The 16747-nt window shown below is 44.5% G+C and overlaps 1 protein-coding gene across 1 annotated transcript in view; it reads left to right on the top strand.

The window, feature by feature from the left end:
• The window catches only part of zc3h11a (zinc finger CCCH-type containing 11A), an 84096-nt gene that overhangs the window by 18496 nt on the left and 48853 nt on the right, over positions 1-16747 (top strand). Inside the window, exons 5-8 of the mRNA XM_070549107.1 lie at positions 9970-10066; positions 10152-10334; positions 12523-12588; positions 16356-16526. Coding sequence (XP_070405208.1) covers positions 9970-10066; positions 10152-10334; positions 12523-12588; positions 16356-16526 — 517 coding nt within the window. The remainder of the gene's footprint in view (positions 1-9969; positions 10067-10151; positions 10335-12522; positions 12589-16355; positions 16527-16747) is intronic.

Here is a 16747-nt window from a genome sequence, read left to right as displayed (position 1 = left end):
CTCTCCGTAAACAGAGTCAGATATCATCCGATGGTTCATCAGTGGAGACAGACAGAGGACGAGGGAGAGGAAGAGGGCGAGGACGAGGGAGAGGAAGAGGGAGAGGACAGACGTGTGCCAGTGCACAGAGAGGCAGAGGTGTTAGACATGCGACAGAAGCAGGGCAAGCATCTCAAGATGAAGGAGCCGAATTTGCTCAAACCAGCCGCAACGTCCCACGCACAAGAGGAAGAGGCAGAGCTGCAATAAAGTCTAGAAGATCGGCGCTTTCAAGCGCTTTCAAACTATCTCGTTTCTCAAGTTTGCTTGTAGAATATGTGTGATCCTCCATCGCTAGAAGTACGGTGTGGCTAGTTTCTTCTTCTTCTTAGTTACTTTGTCAGACTGCATGCTTACAAGGCGCACTTCTGCCCCCTGCTGTTTCTTTGAGGTTACATCATTTAAAAACGCAAACATCAAATGCGAAGCTTAATATGTTGTATGTCCCTAAAAGGTCACTGTATTTTAAGATGGCGCATGCCATATGGAGCACCGGTCTGCTTCTTTTGTCTAAAATATTAAAATATAAAGCTAATAATAATGCTTAGAATAAATGCTTGTTTGAATTATCATTTTAAAAAAACAAATTTGAGAATGTGATACAAGAAATTTGATAACTTGTAAGATGAAATATCACACATTGGGCCTTTAACAGCCGTGTATCACATTTTGGCCAGTGTCTTCAGTCAGCGGAGGTGAATAATTGCCATTTTTTTTATTGTGGCTAGGTGGAATGTGGTACCAGGCAAGTACCACAGGGGGGCGGTTGTTTCATTCATCTCACTTTTGATTTGCCAGTGATAGACCGCGAGGGTAACTTTAACCATGGCAGGTGCGGAGCTGAAGAGGAGGCGAAAATTTGATATCAAGTTCAAAGAGAACGTGCTGATATATGCTGCAGAACACTCTGGGGAACAAGCTGCTAAACGTTTTAACATCGACCCAGGAAGAATCAGATACTGGAAAAAGCAGAAAATCTAGCCGCAGCTAGCCAGAAGCAAGCGAGGCTCCCAGGAGGAGGGAGAAAAAAGGTTAGCGAAGAATTGGACACGGAGCTTTGTAATTGGATCCATTTAATGAGGGCAAATTATAAACGAGTGTTGAGAAAAATGATCCGAAACAAGGCTTTGGAAATATATCCAACCTTGAGTGATGCAGGTGCGCGATTGCTGGCAAGCAGGGGTTGGCTGCAAAAGATTTTGAACCGAAATGGCTTTGCATTGCGATGTCGCACCACAATGGTGCAGAAGGACCCCGATCTTCTCACACAGAAACATGTCTCATTCGTCGACTATGTGAGCAAGACTGTCGTGTCGAAAAGAATTTCAGAGAAGGACATAATTGCCATGGATGAGACTGCTGTTTGGTTCGATATGGTGTCTCCCAGTACCATTGATTAGGGTTGTCACGGTAACCGGTGTAGCGGTAAACCCCGGTAAAAAAAAGTTGACAATAATAATAACCGTCTTGTTTTTAAAAACAACTATATTATCTCGGTGGATTACTGGGTAAAAAAGTATCTGATTAGAAAGCTACTTGAGTACTTAGTATCACCTGATCTAATATTTTTAAATGACGACATCAAACAGACAAAAAATAAGAAGTTATGGGCAAATATTGGTATTTTAAAAACTAATATGTAAGCAAATAAACAACATAACTACAAAATAACAAATTGTAGGCAAAATTTAGACACAAACTGAGGACAATATTTTCCTGATAAACAGGGTTTATTTAGTTTCCTGAAAATTTAACATGTTTAAAAAAAATACCGCGATAATACCGAAAACCGTGATAATTTTGGTCACAATAACCGTGAGGTTAAATTTTCACACCGTGACAACCCTACCATTGATGTAAGAGGGACAAAAAGTGTCCCGCTCAAAACAACCGGCCATGAGAAAAGCCATCTCACTGCTGTTCTAGCTGCTAAGGCTGATGGCTCTAAACTGAAGCCTTTTATTGTTTTCCGTGGGGCCGTCCATGAAGTGAAAGCAATGCAGCAAGAGATCGCCAGAGCAGTCATTGCCACATCTGCCAACAGCTGGATGAATGACAACTTGACCTCAGCCTGGCTCAGAACAGTGGTGGTAAAATTCAGTTTCCACCCACACCTGCAGTGTGGGATGCGTAACGCTGTCACATCAGCGCCTCCACCAAGCAGGAACTGAAGCCCTACAACATCATCACTGCAGTGATCCCAGGAGGCTACACTAAGTACATACAAGCCCCCGATGTTATGTGGAAAAAAACTTTCTAAGTGAGCCTGCATGCATCTTATGAAGAGTGGATGTCTGGTGACGCAAACAAGCAATACACAAGTGGAGGGAACCTGAAAGCACCATCTCACTGTCTGCTTGTGGACTGGGTTCTCGCTGCTTGGGACACGTACAGTAACTGTACATTTTCAATAAATGAACCTAGTATTTTTTAGGTTTAGATAGACACCCCCTGTTTTTATTCATTCTGCTGGTGGTTCATTTTGCTCAAATAGAAATTGAGGCCTGCCTCTAATTCTGGTCCTCCTTCCAATAAAGGCCTGGATCTTGATGAGCTTGAGTAAAATACAGGCCCGGGTCTGTATTAGAGGATGTTCGGTAATAATGTTTTGTTGCGCCACCTTGAGAATGTATCGTGCGCCGGACGCAGCAGGCACACCAACGATCAGCGCTGTGCGTCCTCTCCACTCAACAGAAACCCGCTATGCAGAGAGTCCATAAATATTGTAATATAGGCAGAAACCGGATATTTCGCTGAAAGATATCTAGCCCCCATAACTCGATCCCTGCTCCTGGATGAAAAACTGGACATTTTGATCAATATAGGAAATCCCCCCGCACAGAGAGTGAAAAGTGGACATGCCCGGGGGAAAGAGAACGAATGGTCAGCCTAACATAAATAAGAGACGCTTAGCCTGGCGGGGGGAGGAAAACCTGGCGGGCCACCAGTCTAATGAGCACTGGGGAAACCCTGTAGCCAAGATCGTCAACACCATCGACATATATACTGGACAATTAATTTCCATAGGCTCCAATATCACTTTTTTGAGGCCAAATGGGAGGTGGCCACCACCGCCATTTTGACCGTGTCACAGGTTCCATCAAGCCCAGACAATTCCATAAAAGGGAAGAGAGGTGGAGCTGAGGGTGGGGCTGTAAGGCTGGGATCGACTGACGACACCCGGTCGAACTAGCTACAAGCTAACCTGAAGCTAACCCAAAGCTAATGCGGAGGTGGGAGCTAAGCTAACGGAGGTAGCAACCTAGCTACAACCGGAGTTAACTATGCACCACACTAGAGCTTCTGAGTCAGAGATACGCCGGGCTGACCGCTGGGTAAAACCGGGTGGAACACAGAGGTCTCCAAGACCAGGTCTCGGAGACCTCCACAAACCGGCAGCCGCACAGCACAGAGAAGCCGCGATCAGACAGATATGCAGAGCTGCTGGGAGAACCAGCCGTCAGCCCGCCGCAGCACACAGGAGCCGCGATCAGACAGAGATGGACCGGGCTGCGGGGAGAAACAGTCGGCATTCCGGGTGGAAAACATCGGTCTCCCGAGAGCTCCACAAGCCGGTAGTCGGAACCCAGCTCCTCCAACATGTTATATTTCAACCCATTTTCTAAAGTGCAGCATTATGTTAAATGCACTGGGTTTTACCCTATTACATTTAAATTTCATGGTTAAACAGTACATGTTAAAATCTAAGCTCAGCTCGGCAGTGACCTAAAATACATAAATATAATTTTACTTACCGAAAAAAATTAAGTGGAGACTCCTTGGACGCTCTATTAGTGCAATTAATGCCACAACAAGTCATTTTGTCCAACAATTGCACAAATAATATCCAAACAAGAATGCACACACACAGAGACTCAAAATCCCGGCGCAGTTTCCAAGCCAGGCCGAGGCTCTACCAAGGCCTTTCCCCGGAGCTAGCTCTGTGGTCACATGGGTCTGATGCTCATTAATTATACAGAATTTTAGGCTTTTAATACACTTAAACAGAAGAGTGAGAAAAAAATTCACCCCCCTCAGAGTTGTCATGAGTGTAAACTAGATCATTTAAACAAAAACATGTTTTGGTACCAGGCTGTAAACATGTTTATTTCTGCTGTGAAATTGGTGTTTTTAACATGGGAGTCAATGAGGATTTGCTCGCTTCTGACACCAGCCCCCAGTGGATGAGGGTGGAACTGCAATTTTTGGTACTTCCGGGTTTGACTCAATTTTAGAGCCGCACTGTGGGGGCTTGGTCAACACTCATCTATCTTAATGCTGTTGAAACATGTAAACCACAAAGCTTTATATCCACTGCCACCTTTCTAATTTGAACTCAGTAACATGCGGTAACTTCACCTTGCCCTGCCTCCTCCTGGCTGCCTGCCGGCTGTGATCACAAGCAGCAACAGAGTAGTTCTCGCTGCTTCTTCGGGAGACAGAGCAAAAAAAAATTGGGATCTTGTAGGCATGGCGCTGGGATTTCAGCCGTGGTGGGCCGCCACGGCAACACCTATGTAGGGGAAACACTGGACCTGGTTGAGGGTGGGGTGTGCATGATGGGACCTGCACATCAATAGTTTAGAAATAGAAATAATAATTAATCTGTCTAAGCGACACGATGCCATGCTCCTATAGCACTGCTGGGAGGACTAAATCATTATTATGCAACATTCTGTGACCTTCACTAAAACGAATGCTTTTATGTTCGTTTGTTATAAATGCACTGTAGAACGCTTGCTGTCAGTATTTGCAAGATATTGGTTGGGTATTCGGGTCTGTATTGGGTACTCTTAAATGAGTGACACCTCAGCCCAAACCCTCATTTATTTTTGTTGTGATTGTGCAATTTTATGACCAAATAAATAAATTAATAAACGAATAAATAGAATCTACATTAATTAAAAATCGTCTTACATAGTCAAGCTCTCAATTTAAAGGGGCATTATGGAAGTTTGACAGCCAAAACATGTATAGAAATAATAAATGTCTTCTTCATACATTCTCCTGCAATGCCCTGGTCCTGTAGAATGAGCCCTGGCACTTTTACTGTGATTGCCTGTTTTTCTGTAAAATCACAGAAAAAGAGAGATGCTCGGGTCGAGCAGGCTGCTTCATGCGCGTTCACGCTCAGGCATCGCCCGTAGCATTTGCTATCCGTAGCTTTAGCAGCAGAGAGAGCGCCTAGTGACAAAGCTAGCTACATTTCTGAGGACCCTTAGCTACTTACTGTAGAACTTTCTTCTAGATATTTCCTGCAAATTAGCAACAAAATAGCCATTTTCACTCCGAACCGTTCTTTGGTTCGACGTTGTTTCAGCTGTCATCAAGGATATAAATGTTACAGATACAAGAGCTGTCACTGGCGCTTTAGCTCACCTATGGGCCATTCCCATCTGTACCGGGTCGGCTCGGGCCGGGTAGCGTAGGTTGTTTACATATCTGGGTGGCCTGGTATTTTTCCGGGCCAACCAAGGCTCATTCTCAGCCCTCTTCTCGAGGGGGTCTGCTTCAGGGCCAACACACCCACTGCTGACAGCAAATCCACACCTTCCATTAGAGCAAGCCTCTGATTGGTGGGTAGAATCAGCCCACATGGGCTTAAGACAAGGATGTGTGGAATCAACCGGGCCAGGCTGGGGCCGACTGGGGCTACCCGGCCCGGGCCGACCCAGTACAGATGGGAATGGCCCACTAGTAAGACGTCGGACTCTCGAGCAGCAGACCTGGGTTCGATTCTGGGTGTGAATATAGTTAATTTAGAGTATCTTTTTTACATTAATGGTATATTTTTTTACAGTAAGATGCCCAGATTTTTTAGACTCGTCGAACGGCATTGAATTCACAGATAAAAAAGATGTGGGTTCAACTTTCATTTTGGAACAATTTTTCAAGCAAGGGAAGGGAATGATCTGAGCATGCAGGAGGACTGACCCATCTTAAACCTTTGTTGGCTGTGCTGCAGAGAAAGGTACAGAACCAAATTAATTATTTAGCCGTGCGTTCTCCAGTCCTCTGTCCTCCGGGACACGGACACACGCACACACACACACACACGCACACACACACGGGACTGTCTGAGCTGTTATTTTTGTTGAGTGTGCACGTACAGCATGCGCGCCTCTTGCACGAGCCTGCTATTGAAGCTGCCGTTACGCTTTTGGCCTGAGGGGGCAATCGCGAGCATAAAAATTCAAAAGTCCGTAAAGTCCCTTTAAGTCAAAATAAGCGTGATTATCATTTTTGCCGTAATCGAGCAGCCCTAGATGCACTTTTGTCACCTGCATTGGAGGTTATAATTATTATAATAATAATAATAATAATAATAATGATAATCAGATTTGGCCGAGGCTGTTGAAGTTTTCTAGTTCAGTAATTGGGTCACAACACCCGTGTTGCAGAGCAAATGAAGTCAGTGGTAGAGTCATGATGCTGTTATCACATCAGAGGCCAGATGTCCAAATATCAGGAGATAAGACTCCAAAAGCTGCCGTCTGAAGCTGTTTTCCTCCAGCAGACTTGTACTTCCTGAAACAGGCGCATCTCAGCTTCCACTTTTCCTGAGTACAGCTTACAAAGCATTCATTCCTACTAGAGACCACTGCAAATGTACTAATTACATGGGTGAACCACACCTTTAAAGCTTCCGACGGTCAGATCAATATACGGCAGCAGCCATAAAAATCAGTGATGAAATCTCCAAGGTGCAAACTGTGTGAACTGGTTTTCTAGAACTAGTGGTCGGTGGCAGCTGCCTGGGCGCTCCTTGTGAGCGCTTCAGGATGGTGGGGGTTTCTGCCCTCCATTCCTGGGTGCCCGGGGTCAATGCTTCGGCTACTGCCATGGAACTGCTGCTGTAGAGGCAGACGGCTCCCCTGATGGCATGTCGTTTATTACCTGATCCACCTGAACTCGGCCAAGTGTTGATTTATGTTGTTGTGGCCAAATGTATTGAGGGTTTGAAAGCCATTAGTTTTATTTATTCGTGTTGTTTAACAGTAGAAACATATAATTCTGACTTCCTTCTAAACCTTTACATGATTTATGTATTTATTTAATTACTTTTGTAGGTTTGTGATGACTTTGTAAACTTTTGGACCCTCCCATTAATTAGGTACATAAGTAGCAAGCCTGGGAGAAGGTGGGTGATAGGTAATTAGATTTATCCCATATTACCTTAAAGGACGACACACCCGGAGAGAGAGAGAAAACTGATTATATGTAATGTCCATGTGGGTGAATCAACATGTGAGAAGCTGGACTCAACCAACCAGCCCCCACTCTGCTCCAGCCTCAGCCTTCTGCTCTTACCAGCTCTGCATACCCTCCACCATTATGTTTGGTAATTAAATGTTAGGTAATATTTAATCTCCATAACCCTGGAACCTGAAATAAACACACATGACAACAAGGAAGACATTTTACCCTGAGTCCCCAAAACATGGAGAGTTAACACAGAGAAACCTCCTCCGAGGCTTCCCCACGTCACTCCCAATGTGCTCCTAGTTCGTCAGGGGCTTTATTCACAAATGGATGGGGAGAAGGCGGGCCTTCTCAGGTTACAGAGGTACAGTTTTCAGTTGGAAACCCACAATCAACATCCTTGCTCAACCTTTCATGAACAACAACAGTTGGCAAAAACAGAGATTCATGATGTGTTAATAACACAAAATGGCATCTTTTAGGCCTCAAAAAGGTACAATTATAAAAATACCCAACAGTGGGTTTTTGTTTTTGTTTGTCAGATGTCAGCCGGAGGTGATGGGAGGGTTTTTAATGATTTTTTGACCACTTTACTTTATTAGTTGGATTTTGTGGATTGCTGGATGATTTTGATTTACAAGAAATAAATTAAATATATTTTTGAAGAACTGACGTCTGGAGTGCGTGCAAATCCTAAACCCACCTGTTGCCACCCACGGCTTTTTTTGTTTTGGATTATTTCGTTTGGACGGTAAAAGGTTGCGACATGTGCTATGCGTACAAGTCAGGGGTGGACATTAACTTCAAAACCAACCGGCCAGCCGGGCCGGTAACTCTGAATATTTACCGGCCCCGCCAAGAATCTACCGGCCCCGCTGGTCAGCTGCCAAAACGAGTCAAAATAACAACTGAACCGTTTTAAATGTAATAAACCTTTATTTTGTACACATTCACAAACATAACGTATTCAAGTTTGAATTTGTTTGTTCCCTCAACAACTCGATTTTGTCGTCGCATACTTCCGGCATACAACTCAGTACATCACCAGCTCCGCTTTGCTGTACTCGAGCCATTGGCCGTGTTCGAGATGAGCCAGTTCTGCGCAGATTAGACCAGCGGTGATCGGCGAGCGGTGCATGCCGGTTAGATTTGTGTCCGACTTGACGCCGACTTGCTCTGACGTCATGCATACGTAGGCAACGATAACCTCGTGAGGTCAAGGCGGCCGCAGATTTTGGAGCAAGGCGCTGCAGTTGCTCTCCACCGGCTGCAAAACCTAGAGGATGATGGGAAACGCCTGGCTCTCACCTGATCTAAGATCTGATTGGTTCACATTTTGATCCAAACATCCGGTGGTAGAACATGAAATGTTAGTTGGTCACATGTATTCTGTAAATCATGTTACGTTGATGATGACAACTATATAGGCCATAAAGAGGAATGTGGTTTGTGTTCTTTTGTTACGTTTCCTATGAGCACACTGAAGCTACAGCTGATAACCTTTACTTATTACAGTCATGTCTTCATATACAATATATGGTATCCACAAGCACGTGAGGATGTGTTTCAGCTGCTAACAGGCACCAGAATTAAAACTGAAAATTGAACAAGTGTGAACGCTAACGCGATATCTTCAGCCATCGTCACCCCCGAGCTACACATGTAGGAAATCTTTCCGACTTAAACGCCGGCTTTCAGCCACTCCCACCCCGCAGGGGCTTAAACCCACACTGCCTTCAGCTTCTGGAGGCTGCTGAGCCCCGCTGCGGGCCAGGTCCGACCCGGCTTTCAGCCCCTGCCTCTGCTGCTTCCGCCTGCTGCTCTCGTCTGTTTTCCAGGCAAGCCGCTGCTCAACTAAAACACGGCCATTCTCTGCGCCTCCCGTCTTCTTTAAACCGCCAAGAATCGTTCCACCTACGCACACGCTTCTCTGCTTCATACCGTTTCGAACTGTCTCGCTCCTCCTCACCAGTTTTAAAGCGTTTTGCCGGAGATTTCACCAAGAAATCCCATCCCTGTGGCATCTCCCTGCGTGCTTGTGTGTTTCTAGCGTGGTTCCACTTCGTCTTCAATAGTGAACTTATAGTTCACGTGACTATAACTAGAATCGTGCAGTACGTGCACGAATCGTACAAGTGCAGTACGTGGCTAGAGGCGCGCAGGTTTACGCGCGCGAAATGAAAACGGCGGCTTCCTACAGGGCGCGGCCATGATGTAGGTGAAAGCCGGTGTGTAAATGACAAATAAGGCTTGGGCGCCACCCGGGCGGTAAGTCGTCAAGTATTTACCGCCCGACGAGAAAATTTAGCGCCATTGGCGCTCGGGCGCTTTAAAGGTCCACCCCTGCAAGTGTGTGTGTGTGTGTGTGCGTGTACCCGTGTTTGTGTGTGCCTGGGAAATGGACTGCTTTTTAAATCGTTTTTATATGGGTGGGAAGGGGATGGGATATAGGTTTCCTGGGGTCATTTTTATCTGTAAAGCATCTTGAGTTGCTTCATTTGTATGAAAAGTGCCATATGGAAAAATGTTTGATAGATTTCAGAAGTTCCTTGAATAGCAATCATTTTGAAAGTTCAGAGGAAAAGCACCTTGGTCAGTCCGATGATTTTAGGTTTTTCATCGATCAAGTTTAGAACACTCTGGTAATGTCCCACTCGTTTTTGCTGTGCTTCATATGTTGGGTTAGAGTTATAGAAGCTTGATCTGCTTTGCTCATTTTCCACACAGAAAAACCGGAAGGAGATCCCCTGTTACTGGGAAACTCAGCCAGCAGGCTGCCTGAAACCACACTGTGCTTTCTTTCACGAGAAACCACGCTTGATAGGTGTGTTAGTTCAACAAAGCAATACTTTGTCCGCAGTTATTCCAAGACGATGTTTTATTCACAAAGTTGAATTGTGAATTTCCAGGTCAGAGCAAAACGGAGGAATCCCAAAATGAGGAACAGACCCCTTCACCTGCTCCTGTTCTGCCCAACACAGCCAACCCTCAGCTCAGAGGCATCATCAAGACAGAAACCCAGGAGCCAGTACCAAGCCCAACACACCCACCTGTGGTTATTAATCCAGCAGACGATGATGAGGATGAAGATGGTGAGCTCACTTTTGTTATTTTATTTAAAATGGCAAACGACTCCTTCTAGAGTGCTACACACTGTGCTTCCCAACACAGTAGTCATTGATCTAATCATAGACTGGTGGTGATGAGGGTCTGTGTAGCCACAGTTGCCCTGGGACTCACAAACTAAAAACACTGAAGATGAACTGGTTTTCATCTAGCTGAAGCACCCGCGTAATGTGGTAGCAATCCGAACACATTCTTCATGTAGAACGGTCAGCTGAACTGAACTGGTTGGACGCTCGCGTTCCAGAAGTGACAAGACCAGGAAAGCGGTCTTCTGATATCGCCACAGAGAAACAGCACAGTTCCTCCATTAAACTGTGGAAAGAGTGTCTAATCGTGCTGTAGACGCATGCCTGTAGTCAATAAAATATATAATAAATCAATAACCTGCCTAAAGCTTTCAGTGTTGCGCCCTCTTCAGGTAAAAATACTCTGGTAGGGGGTGACTTGCTCTTTATAGACTTCTATGTTCATTTCAGTGCAGTTTGTTTGGCGTGTTTTATTGCAACTTGTGTTGCCATGGTGACGGATATTAAGATGTGTCTTTAACATATTAGATTTTATTGTGTAATGGCTGTTAGAATGCTGCTTTGAGCCTCTATAAAGCATGAAAACACACACACACACACACACACACACACACACACACACACGATATGGTCTATGATTCCTGTATTTAAACAATAGATCCTCCTGGGACTGGTAGAACCTCCGTGCCGTCTTGGATTAGAGCAAAAACGAGTTACTCCAGCATCTGGAAGATTTATTCTGGTAAATTATCGGTTAAATATTTTAGTTATCAATATAAACATGGTGCGGTAAAGGGTTAATTTACATGTTATTTAATGAACCATGAGACATGAGATGCCATAGAAAATATGAAATCAATCTTATGGATCGTTGGGTACTTTTAACCAGAAGATTGGAACTTTTTATTGCAGGGATTATGTAACACTTTGTATTAACTGAGAGACAACAGAAGAGAGAGTCAAGTTTTAAAAGTTTAAGACCCTCTAGCTAGCTTAAACTTGTGTGCTAACATCATAATGTTGTTCAGGTTACTGTCACGTACCAAACAGTTAAAATAGTATCGGTCACTTAAATTAATTTAGATTCTTGACCGTAATAAACTATGAGCAGACCATTTCGCTGCCGTGTGCTGTCCATGAGAGAGGTGGCGGTGGCGGTGGGGGTGGGGGGGGGGGTGTCTATAGATTAGGGCTGTATTACAATATACACTGCCTGGCCTAAATGAGCATCACTACCAAACAAAAGGGGCACACACTAATATTTTGTGAGGCTGCCTTTAGCTTTGATTAGAACACACATTAGCTGTGGCATTGCATTGCATCCAAATGTCACCAAGATCCAGCACTGATGATGGTGAGTCTGACCGCTGCACAAAGCCTTCTCCAGCTCATCCCAGAGATGGGCTTAAGGTCTGGACTCTGTCGTGGCCAACCCGTGTGAGAAAATCATGTCTCATGCTCCCTAGACCAGTCTTTCACTATCTGAGCCCGATGAATCCTGGCATTGTCTTCTTGGATCATGACTGTGCCACCAGGGAAGATGGAATAACCCGGTCAATCAGGATTTTCAGGTAGTCAGCTGACCTCATTCTTGGAGCCCATCCTGGTGCTGAACCTAGACCTGACCACCTGCAGCAAGCCCAGATCATAGCACTGCCCCACAGGCTGGTACAGTAGGCACTAGGCATGATGGGTGCATCACTTCATCTGCCTCTCTTCTTACCCTGATGCACCATCACTCTGGAACAGGGTCCATCTGGACCCATCAGACCAGTTTTAATAATGCGTTGGAGAGTTCTTTACCCTGTTTCTGCATCTCCTTACATGTTTTCTCTGCTTGATGCCAAAGATCTGACCCTTCTCACACAGACTAACATCTGTTCCAGAACCAGATGTGCCGTTCCACCTGGTTGTTTATGAAATGAGAAGCAGCTCACTGCACCAGTTAGGGTTAAATAAGTTGTTGCAGCTGAAAGAGAGTAATAATCCTCTAGGAGGCTTTATTTACTTTTTTTGACTTGGCTGTGTGTGTGTGTGTGTGTGTGTGTGTGTGTGTGTGTGTGTGTGTCATTTTGATACGTCACATATATCTTGATTTGGTCTTTTTGGTTTGTTTTGTTTTCTTCAGACCAATTTTCTGAAGAGGGAGATGATGGAAAACTCGGCCCTTCACCAAAGAAGATGCCTAAATCAGGTCAGACTGCTTGGTCACAATTGCCCTGGAAATAAGCCAAATCATGTGTTTACAGCATGTTCTGCTAGAGAGCGTGTTTGTTGTCTACCACAGGTCTGAGGATTTGGGGGAACTTATCAGTATCTTAAGAGTTTAGGAGCCGTTGGTCATTCATAAGTGGTCAGACTGTGGTGCTAATGAGGATCCAGACTAGGGTTGTCACGGTGTGAAAATTTAACCTCACGGTTATTGTGTCCAAAATTACCACGGTTTTCGGTATTATCGCTGTATTTTTTTTAAACGTGCTACATTTTCACACATTTAAATAAACCCGGTATGTCAGGAAATTTTGTCCTCAGTTTGTGTCTAGATTTTGCCTAAAATGTGTTATTTTGTAATTATGTTGTTTATTTGTTTACATTTTTCCCTTTAGTCTTTAAAATACCAATATTTGCCCATAACTTCTTATTTTTTGTCTGATGTCATCATTTAAAAATATTAGATCAGATGATACTCAGTACTCAAGTAGCCTTCTAATCAGATACTTTTTTACCCTTACTTGAGTAATAAACCCTATATCAGGAGAATATCGTCCTCGGTTTGTGTCCTTCCAGTGAGCTTTGCAGATGTGGGAAAATGTCATCAGGCAGTAATCATTGTTAATTCATAATTATTCTCGGAGAGAGACCAACTCTTATCGGCCCCTGGGAGCCCCGTAATGCATAGCGTCATTTCAACATGGCGGTGTCCGCGACACGGTTTATATGCAGGTAGCGGCGCTGCGGCTGCTTTATATAGCGACTCGTTGCATTCTCCCTCAACCCAAATCCTCGGATACGCATTTTAGCTGAAACGCTAACGTTAGCTTGCCTTGCGTTGACTGTAGAGTTGTGGGTGATGGTCACGCAGATGTGTCATGAGATTTGAAGCGTTGCTGCCTTTCACATAGGGATGCACTGATGGATCGGCATTTGATCTCAATCGACCGATAGCGCCCCTATCGGTTTTGATCAGAGTTTTCAAAATAGATCAAAGCAGACTGATCAAGTAGGGTTGTCACGGTAACCGGTGTCAACTATGTGAGCAAGACTGTCGTCTCGAAGAATTTCAGAGAAGGACATAATTCCCATGGATGAGACTGCCGTTTGGTTCGATATGGTGTCTCCCAGTACCATTGATTAGGGTCGTCACGGTAACCGGTGTAGCGGTAAACCCCGGTAAAAAAGTTGACAATAATAATAACCGTCTTGTTTAAAAAAAAACTATATTATCTCAGTGGATTGCCGTGGCTGCGGTGTAGGCGCGGTGACCCTTACCAGCCACCGTATCATCTGCTGAAGTTGCCGGCGGCACATGCGCACTTTGTTGTTTACAACCAAAACATTCTTGAAGCTAAAGCTGAAATAATGGCCAAAGGAGGAGACGGCAGCGCTCAGGACATTTATTATCCCTCAAAGAAGACAAAGTGGGAAGTACGGGCATGTTTTGGATATTTGAAGAATGTCGAGGGACAGTTGATAGAAGGCGGCTATCCAGTTTGCAGCACGTGCAGAAAAAGTGTCTGTGAAAGGCAGCAACGCTTCAAATCTCATGACACATCTGCGTGACCGTCACCCACAACTCTACAGTCAACGCAAGGCAAGCTAACGTTAGCGTTTTAGCTAAAGTGCGTGATGTTGATGGAGAATGCAACGAGTCGCTATATAAAGCAGCCGCAGCGCCGCTACCTGCATATAAACCGTGTCACGGACACCGCCATGTTGAAATGACGCTATGCATTACGGGGCTCCCAGGGGCAGATAAGAGTTGGTCTCTCTCCGAGAATAATTATGAATTTAACAACGATTACTGCCTGATGACATTTTCCCTCATCTGCAAAGCTCACTGGAAGGACACAAACCGAGGACGATATTTTCCTGATATAGGGTTTATTACTCAAGTAAGGGTAAAAAAGTATCTGATTAGAAGGCTACTTGAGGACTGAGTATCATCTGATCTAATATTTTTAAAATTATGACATTAAACAGACATAAAATAAGAAGTTATGGGCAAATATTGGTATTTTAAAGACTAAAGGGAAAAATGTAAACAAATAAACAACATAATTACAAAATAACACATTTTAGGCAAAATTTAGACACAAACTGAGGACAATATTTCCTGACATACAGGGTTTATTTAATTGTGTGAAAATGTAGCACGTTTAAAAAAAATACCGCGATAATACCGAAAACCGTGGTAATTTTGGACACAATAACCGTGAGGTTAAATTTTCACACCGTGACAACCCTAATACAGACCATTTTAGATTAGGTTACATTTCCTTTATTCCCAGATTATGTAGTTTGTAGCACTCATTATAATGTTGTAGAAATTTTCTGGCCAATCCACGTGATCGGTATCGGTGATCAGCATTCTTTGATATCGGTATCGGTGATCGGCAGCAAAAAACCTGATCGATGCATCCCTACTTTCACAGACACTTTTTCTGCACCTGCTGCAAACAGGATAGCCGTCTGCTATCAGCTGTCCCTCGGTATTCTTCAAAAATCCAAAAGATGCCCGTACTTCCAACTTTGTCTTCTTTGAGGGATAATAAATGTCCTCCTGAGCGCTGCCGTCTCCTTCTTTGGCCATTATTTCAGCTTTAGCTTCAAGAATGTTTTGGTTGTAAACAACAAAGTGCACATGTGCCGCCGGCAACTTCAGCAGCAGATACGGTGGCTGGTAAGGGTCACCACGCCTACACCGCAGCCACGGTAACCCACCGAGATAATATATGTTTTAAAAAACAAGATGGTTATTATTATTGTCAACTTTTTTACCGGGGTTTACCGCTACACCGGTTACCATGACAACCCTAATCCAGAAGGATGATAAATCATGCATGTAAACACACACCTGCCGGTCAGCCACTGCTCCTCACTGAAAGACTGGCATGTTTATTTTGAGCTAACCAATGCAGGAAGCTGCTCACTTACTTGGCATTTAAACGGTTCTGGTTCAACCACGAATATATCATTACAGGTGTGCTTGTTGTTTTACGCCGAACAGACCCACACGAGTCTGTTGTAAATTCAACAGCTCTGCTGGTTTTTACTGGGACTGTGCAGCTCTAGTCTTTTTATGCTGCACTGAGAAGGGACATCTATTAACAAATGAGCTCCACAAAGCGCTTCCTTCATTCGTCTTTTGTTATTTCCCTTTTCATTCAACGTTAATCCAGCGGTTAGAAGGGCTTTGTCTTATTTTCTCCCTTTTTCTGCCGTTTCCTCTCTCACCTCTGTGCTGTTTGTGTTTGTAAGCTCTTCTTCTGCTGGGTTAAACAGGCAGCCTGTTGATTAGTCTGAGCGCTGCTGCCACCTAGTGGCTTGGAGCGGTTTAGCATTCCACCATAAAAAATATGCTACCCAGATGTGAGCCCAGAATACACTACTCAGGCAGGTCCAGATGTGAAAGCACCTTAACATTCCTGTGCTGGTGGTGCTCCGGGGACCAAATGTCAGACTGCCCCAGGGCAGTAGCAACTATGTGGTGGTTCTCCATCACCAGCAGTGTGTGAACAACGCACAGACATTTGAGTGCCTCGAAAAGCACTAAACAACTCTAATCCGTGGTTATGTGCCAGACCCTCTCTGGGGCGCTGTTAGGTGTAGCAGACCCTAGCCAGTGTTGAACACGTGCTGCCATGGTCGGTGTCTCCTACGTGCTCTTCAAGTCCTTATCCTGCCACAGTGGTTCTTCTCTTTTTGGTGGCGTTACCAAAGTATGTGGTTGTCTTTTTACAGGCGATATGGTGAATTTTGGAGTTAGCACCCTGGAAGAGATCCGACTAAGGAAGGCTCTGAAGGCCAGCATGAAAAGAGCGGGTTACCCAGTCCAGAGTGCCGAATCCTTGGCCAACAAAGAAAAAGAAAACATCCGTTCATTTCGTCGCCAGACACTGTCAGAGTCTAAAGGTGATCTTTCCTATTTCCTATTGGTTCTTCAGTTTGATCACCATCAGTGTCAAAGTTAAGACTTCTCACAGCTTAGGTCAAAGGAGCAATATGTAAGAACTCTATTGTGAATCACAGAACACTTACCTATAATCTTGAAAGAGGTGGAGGCCAGTTTTTCTCATTTCTAAAAGGCTGTTGGGGGCGGTCTGGTGTACCGCCTATTTGTCCAGTGCTGGTGG

This window comes from Nothobranchius furzeri, chromosome 3 (assembly GCF_043380555.1).
Source record: "Nothobranchius furzeri strain GRZ-AD chromosome 3, NfurGRZ-RIMD1, whole genome shotgun sequence".
NCBI classification, from domain to species: domain Eukaryota; kingdom Metazoa; phylum Chordata; class Actinopteri; order Cyprinodontiformes; family Nothobranchiidae; genus Nothobranchius; species Nothobranchius furzeri.
Note: the sequence above shows the minus strand (reverse complement) of the source record. Positions and strands in the feature narration are given on the sequence as shown.